The sequence below is a fragment of the Lytechinus pictus genome, chromosome 13 (assembly GCF_037042905.1).
Source record: "Lytechinus pictus isolate F3 Inbred chromosome 13, Lp3.0, whole genome shotgun sequence".
Classification (NCBI taxonomy): Eukaryota; Metazoa; Echinodermata; class Echinoidea; order Temnopleuroida; family Toxopneustidae; genus Lytechinus; species Lytechinus pictus.
The window spans coordinates 6911218-6919152 of NC_087257.1; the positions used below are offsets into that span (position 1 = coordinate 6911218).

General features: G+C 38.1%; 2 protein-coding genes across 2 annotated transcripts in view; both read left to right on the plus strand.

Annotated features, from left to right (window-relative positions):
- The window catches only part of LOC129274952 (integrin alpha pat-2-like), a 44224-nt gene extending 41412 nt beyond the window's left edge, over positions 1 to 2812 (plus strand). Inside the window, exon 28 of the mRNA XM_064108568.1 lies at positions 404 to 2812. Coding sequence (XP_063964638.1) covers positions 404 to 583 — 180 coding nt within the window. The 3' untranslated portion in view covers positions 584 to 2812. The remainder of the gene's footprint in view (positions 1 to 403) is intronic.
- Positions 2813 to 5002: 2190 nt separating this feature from the next.
- LOC129273925 (allatostatin-A receptor-like) lies at positions 5003 to 6918 on the plus strand. Its single transcript, XM_064108912.1, has 2 exons — positions 5003 to 5286; positions 6124 to 6918. Exon 2 carries the CDS (start codon positions 6166 to 6168, stop codon positions 6916 to 6918), a length of 753 nt encoding a protein of 250 aa, XP_063964982.1. The 5' UTR covers positions 5003 to 5286; positions 6124 to 6165.
- The last annotated feature ends 1017 nt before the right edge of the window (positions 6919 to 7935 follow it).

Consider the following 7935-nt stretch of genomic DNA (forward strand, 5'->3'; position numbering starts at 1 on the left):
AATTGATAACATAACTATTGCGATATGAATATATTGAATGATGATTGTGGTGATTATAAAGACTGCTCGTTTGTATGCACTATAAGTACTTGCCGTTTTGTGACCATCCCACTTTTTTGAATAGTCTCAGGAAGACATCCAACTGAAAACTTCACAAAAAAAATTCTTACTTTTCAATTCAATTTGGTTTTTATTATCATTTTCATTTTTTTTTTATGTATTCAAATCTATTAAATCGAAATAAATGGGGAAAGAGGAACACTTTTTATGAGTTTTATTGGAAATGCACGCTGAGAAGTAGCAATATCAAGTGTGTGGTAGTTTCTGACTCGCAAAACTTTCCACTCTATGATCCTGATATCGTTTCGTTTCTTTTTATTATTATTACTATTCTTTTGAACAGACTGGCTTCTTCAAGCGGAAGAAGATTTCTCCAAAGCAAAGGGAATGTCTAAGCCTGGAGAAGGAACCAGTGGTCCTGTTGTCAGCGACTCCATTAGAAAGAAATTCTTTAACTTCACCTATGCAACGGAATCCTCTCTCTTGCGACAAACTCTTTGATATAGACAATAGAAGAAGTTAATGATTATCCACTAGAGACATTAACTTAAATAAAAAAAATCAATGATAAAAATGATATGATTATAAATCGTTAACACCAACGAACGTAGAGGGCAGCAACACCGGCAGCAAAGTGTAATTGGCGCCTCTACGTTTGGTTGATTAACAAGAAGGTAAAAGCTGTTTTTAGCTGATTTTCCAATGGGTCTTGCGTTTTTAACCTCTTAATACCCTTCTCCATTCTGATACGCCGAGTGGCCTGCGAGAAGGATGTAGATCCCATTTTAGGAGAGTTCGACGATGGTATGACTCGGCTGGGGGGTCGAACCCACGATCTTCTGTTAATCACTGGATCTACCACTGAAGCTGACATGATTCCCGATGAGCTACACGAAATCTTGACGATCTTCCTCATGACCTAAAATCATTAGTTTGTTCAGGATCTACATGTGAGCACGTGCAGACATTTGCGTATTTGAGGGGGGCAGACATGGCATATGGAGCAAAAGTAATGAAATTGCTTTTCTAATCCAAAATAAATAAATGAATAAAAAAAATCGTAGATATTGACGTAGTATTTTAAAAATGGCATCATATATCACCCTATTCCTTTCCTTTTCCTTTTTTCGTGCAGACAGTTGCGTATTTGAAGGGGGCAGAAATTGAATATGGGGCCAAAGTAATGAAATCGCTTTTCTAATGCAAAATATTAATGAATAAAAAAATTCGTACATATTGAAGTAATGTTCAGAAATGGCATCATAATCTCCCTTTTCCTTTCCTTGTATTTCTTTGTTTTTTCTCTCTCTCGGTCGTGAAAATTTTGAGGGTCCTAGGCTCCCCCTATCTATACGCCACCACATCGGCAGACATAAGTGATGATCGCTTCCATTGTCGGAAGGCATGCGGGTCGCACGGGCCTAATCACAACTGGCAGGCCATAGATATTCATTCGAGCCAACCCATTGCTCAATTTTTAAATTTGATATTGCTGATTGACAAAAATGAATGAATATGACTGACAATCAAACACTGATTCTAGGGAGGGTACCTTGAACTTACTTTTTCCAAATTGGAAAGATATATCACCATTATGGAACTATATTTTTACTGGCGGAAGAATTAGGGTCATTTTACTCTCTCAAGTGATGAATTTGGTACCGGCAGGTGTAGTCTTCATAAATGCGGATTTATTTTTAAAATGAGCCGGTCGATGTACCCTTTTCTGGTCAGATATGGAATTTCAGACATTTATCCTATCCACTGGTAGTAAACATTCAACCCTCGAATTTCCTCCTTATTTTTTATGAATTCTTTTTAAGTGCCACTTTAACACACGAGTCTATGGGAAATGAATTAGGCCTGTGAGACCTGCGGGTTTTACTGCCAGACTCTCGAGTATCTACGCATGTAATCATTTTCTGAAATCCTTTGAACTGAAAGTCTAATTTTGTTTGTCAGAGGATCGATCATTATGTAATCGTTTACAAACATGACAATAATTTAATGTATGTTTATCTTATTCTCAGTTTCTTATTTTCCTTGGTTAATCGAAGGCAGACGAAGATCCAGCGTCACTTCTTTGTATTAAAATGTTTTATTGCATTATTATATTTGATTGTATCATCATGTCTGATTGCATTTTTATGTCTGAGTGTATTATGTTAGATTGTATTATATTTGATTGTATTATTGTGTTAAAATGTATTATGTTTGATTGTATAATTGTGTTTGATTGTGTAATGTTTGATTGTATATTTTTCTTGAAAAGTGCAATTTTCCGTTTCTCTTGAAAGCATCGTTGATTTTGATAATTCCTCTTAAATTCGCATCGAGCAATGACAAATAATAAGTAGTGCCTTTTGTAATCAACTTCCTCAAAATGTTTCGCATATAAGGCCTATATAGCACTGATCTTTATTTGGTATTTTGAGTATTATTTTGGTATTACGGAAAACGCATACTAAAACAGATTGGATAGTCTTCATGAAACCGGTCTCGTATATTGTGACTTATATTTAATCATCTATTAGGCCATATTATCATTTCCGCAAACTTTGATAATGCCATTTCAATACTAATATAATATACCTTAGAAAATTCTAGCAGATCTGACAAAATCATCTTGACATTTGCCTTGTAGTAAAAGATGGATAATATAATCAATAATTGAAATGATTTTTAATTGATGTTCTTGACTTATGAGGTTTATGCGTTTGTGTCTTGTAAATAATAAAGTCCTTGAAATATACTTTCCATTTCTTATTCGTTATCTTCATTGCAAAAAAAAAATCATTCACTTTTCAATTCATGCAGCAATAAAGTGTGACGGGGGAAACCGCGTTGACCGAAATAATGCTCTACTCATACAGTAGGCTGATATCCGAAGTAAAATATATGAACTAAAATGAACCACGTTACGATCCTTGCGGTACTCCACGGTGTATTATACTTTAAATCTTATCAATTTGTGGAGAAATGTTTAATTAATTTATTTTCAGGTACATTTACAAGATTACATCAAATCGTTCACATTCACTTGTTAAAGAGTTGGAAGAGGAAGGGAATTATCTATCAAACAAAGAAAAAGGGAAGGGGAAAGTGATGGAGAGAGAAAAGTGGAAGGAATTTGAAGATAGAGAGGTCGGCGATGGGGGAGGGAAACAGATAACGGAGGGAGAGGAAGGATGTGAGATAATTTGATGGAGCACTTAAATTCCTTTCAATTGCTGAGCCATACACTAAAACATGTGGTGTTAAAACTGACACCAGTTGATGTTAATAGATGATCACACCCTGAGGTGTTAAAAAAATTACACCCTAGAGATTGAGCATAACTCCAAAGAGTGTAAATGTAACAACCAAAGGTGTTGTAATAACACATATAGGTGTTAAACTAACACTGTCAATTTAACAGCCGTGTAAAATAACCGGTATGGTCCTCTGTGTACACCGGTTTACACCACAGTTTTTGCTCCGTATGCCTTTATAAAGTTGCACTCTACCCAGGGTTCCCGGCATGATAATTCCTTCAATACTCGGCCTTGGGAATGGTAGCTCTTGCTAACGCCCGGGTCGTAGTAAAATGGAAACAAAATTCCCCTTTTTCATGTCTGAATGTAAAAAAGATAAATCAGCTCGCGCTACGCATTCACCTTAGTTTAATGGTGAGAGTTAGTATGCATCCTCGCCCATAGGCGGCGGAAGCGGGGGGGGGGGACGTGTCCCCCCTAAATTTTAGGTGGGGGGACGGTCCCCTCTAAATTTTTAGTTGATAACCTTTTTTTTGCTGGTCAAAAAAAATTTGTGGTCCCCCCTAAATTTGTCGGCTTCCGCCGCCAATGTCCTCGCCACGCCCTCGCATTGATTGAACCGTCATCCCCCCTCCCCCTTTCATGCATTCCGACAAACAGTTCTTAAAATATCTCTATTTAAGTCAGTGTACCTGGCTATTGAGCCCAGTTTAAGCGCTCAATAAGTGACATACAAATTTTGTTCAGGTTGCTGTATTTTTTGGGGGGAGGGGGGCAGGTTTAGCTTCATACACAGGATTCATAACTAACTAAACAACCAATGTTGAAAAGTGCAAGTTTAAAATCTTCGATATATAGAGACATTAAAAGGAAACACTTTAAGGTCTGGGGGATCATGGAGAAATAGATACGCATCTCACTATATATCCTATTAGTGCAAGGTGCATAACTGCAACTTAATTCAAAATGAAATATCAAATGATTTTTTTTCACATGTTTTTTCCTTTTTTTTTTCTTTTTAAACTCCCAGTCAGTATGGTTCAATAAGCTTGACTACGTGCGAAATTTCACAAGCCTAATAACACACAATTCGTTTTATTTAGAGATAACTATTTGTTCGCGCGGACACCCAGATTTTGTACAGGCTACTGACATTGAAGCCCCTGTCATATTTTTGTTATTTAGGGAGATACTTAAACTCTTAGGACTCTCTTCAAAAGAATTGATATCCTAGCAAAGGATTCAAGGATTCCATTAGAGTTACTATTTGAAAGGCAAAATAACCATAATACGTATTATGCAATGGGACCCGTTTCATGGCGAAGGAGCAAAGACTTACCCATATACTACGGATAATATCTCAAAATAATAAATCAATTGAAGTGATAAAGGTTTTCTGTTGAAACATCGTTACATTTTCTGTTGTCTTTGGGGAAATTTGTAAGGTAATCATAGGTAATAATATATTGAAAAAATGTTACTTTGCTGAGTAGAAAAAAATGTATGCCCTGTCATGATCATCCCTTATTTAATACTGTGCGGTCAGGAGTACCTCATGCTCAACTGCCAAATATAATGTGTATGTGTGTCTCTCTCCCTCTCATTTTCTCCTCTCTCTCTCTCTCTCTCTATCGGTACTCATTTGGTCTGCATTTCTCTCCCAAACACGGCCAGTTCTAGCCCAATTACGTGCTGGGCTTGGTGAAAATGTATGCAGGTGTGTCCTTACGGTCCGTCTTTTCTATTGAATATGTGACCTCTTAATAGAAATGTTGATCAAAAGGTTCCCCGTACTTATCTGGAGGGATTGTCATTAGAATTGAAAATACTAAAAGAATTATTGACTCCATACACAATACGCATTCCGCTTCTGCAAAGTATATCACAATATAGTGTCAAACACATTCTCTCAGCCTTGCAGTTGGAATTTCTTTCAGAAGGAATTCGTCGAGCAATCTTTATATCACAAGAAGTAAGTATGATTATCTCTTATACTGTTCGTCGACATAGTCCCTCAACAAAGATAAGTACGCCTATCAAGTTAATATAACGCCGTCTCTCAACCGTTGTCAGCATAGTTTAGAAGAAAAAAATACGACGTCGGCTTCTAACCGATAGACTTATGCTGATATAGAATGATTGAAGCAGAAAACGGGTAAAGAGTTAAATATTAAGTCAAATTCCACACTTACAAGAAGTTTATTTGAATGGATGGAGAATGTAAAAGGGTAACGCTTGAAAAATTCATCGAAACCAGGACTGGTCTGATGACGTCATTCAATATATGTCATATATGACATATATATATATATATGACCGAAAATTTGGAAGATTATGTCTCCTCACGGCGTTTCTATTAAGTCTTTTTATGTCATATATATATATATATATATATATATATATATATATTTCAGATTTGAAATATTTAAACTTTCCCTTCCGATGTCATGAGGGTTAAAAGTACGGCCTGAGTCCACTTTGAGCATAATACTCATCATTATTGCATTTGTAATAAATTACGATAAAAGAGCTCTACTATAAAACATTTTCATGAAATTCTCAATGGTATGTCCTTTATTATTATTTTTTTTTTCTAGCAACATGAAATTTATATTTTCCTATTACTTCAAGTGTGCCTACTTCAGGCAGCACCCACTTGTAAAACTAATTAGTTACATCTTTGGAGAAAGAAAGGACTCGACCATGTAGGCCTATAGTAGGCGAATTGTGATCAGAAGTTATCACTTTGCAGATGTAATGACCTAAGCCTATATCCAATGAAATCTACATCCATTTCACAATTTTCCAGATAGAGAATAATTTGCCTTGTAAAAAGTGACAGAGCAGAACTATGGAAAACACAACCAACCAGTACCAGAACAACTGGACGTGGGCACCTGTCTCCTGGGAATGGTGGGAGATCCTCCAACTCATCCTGGCTATCATAGGGATCATTGGAAACTTCTTAGTGATGATAGTCCTGCTACGTCCAAGACATCGGCGATGTGCCACCGATACTTTAATTGGAGCTCTAGCAGTCGCTGACTTCCTGACATCTGTCTTTATCATCCCGCACCAAAGTGTACTCAGTCTTCCAGACAACCCAGGTGGACAGGCATACTGTAGGATCATCCACTCGTCTGTACTGATGTGGATATCCATATGCGCTTCCATCTTCACGCTCACTACCATCTCCATTGAGAGGTTGGCGGCAGTCAGGTATCCATCGTGTCACCAAGTTTTATTCACGCACACACGTTTACCTATCCTCATCATTATTATGTGGCTTATTGCGGTCGTTATCAACACGTTCAGTCTTTACGTCCACTTTGTCCAAGGTGGAATGTGTGTCACGCAGTTCCCATCCTCGGAATTTCAGAAGTTCATTGGGGTGTCCTTATTCATCATCGAGTACGTCGTCCCGATCATCATCATGGTCACGGCCCACTCTATGACGCTGTATAGCCTCCGGCGTCGCAGCAAATCGTCAAATGGGAATCAAGGTCAAGAACAGATGGCACCGAAGCTCAAGGAGGCACAACGTCGTGTATTACGGATGCTACTCATCGTCGTCATCATCTCCCGGGGGGGCCACTTCCATTGACGAGTGGATACCATGCGCGACCATGGGGTCTCGAAACGCACCCTAAACACGTATTTTCCATGTTCTGAAAATGCACCCCTTAACAAGTATTGGCGTCTGAAACCCTACCCTTAACAAGTATTGGAAACAAAACTATATACTCTTGGCAAGTATTCCTTGAAATGAACCCCTAAACAAGTATACAGCGATATTTTATTGTTGTGTCACGGGTCCGTCGGTCGTCGGTTTTATCTAATTTACACACCATTTGGTTTAATTAGTACGGCCCACCTTCCTCACCTCGCGCAAATCGGGACTCTAAACACGAGTGTTGGGGCAAAAAGGACATCCTTTATACAACATTTTAATTTTGTTTTATCATCCCCGCAAATGTGACCCTAAACACGTAGCTTTCCTAGCGAAATAGATACCCTTTTTTCATTATTTTTGTGTTTTTGACACCCTTATCACGTTACGTACGTAACGTGCCCTATCTTGAAAAAGACATCCTTTTTACGTGTTTTCTTGGTCGCGCATGGTATCCACTCGTCAATGTAAGTGGCCCCCCCGGGCATCATCTTCATCGTATGCTGGACGCCGGATCAGTTTGGCTTCTTGGTGTTCAACCTCGGCGTCGTCGACGTCAACCATCTCTTCAGTCCTCTCTACAGGTGTTTCGTCATCCTTGCCTTTGCAAACTCCTGCGCTAATCCTTTCATCTACGCTGGGAGGAGCCCAGGTTTCAGGAAAGCGTTCTTTCAGATGTTTGGAGGGAAGAGTCGCCGATATGGTGCTCACTCGGTTTTTGCGGATTCGCTCCACGATAGCAATTCGACATTTAACGCTACAAGCATTGGTGAAATGAGTAACATGGACAAGATTTAAATTAATTGTTTTTATCTTATAGCTCATGCCTACTTTATCATAAGCCTTTTAATATGCAATGGCTATCATTTTGTCCTTTTTCATAACCAATTTTAATTTGCTTATTTTCTTTCGACGTAATTAAGTAATAATGACGATCGGTCATGCTAATAT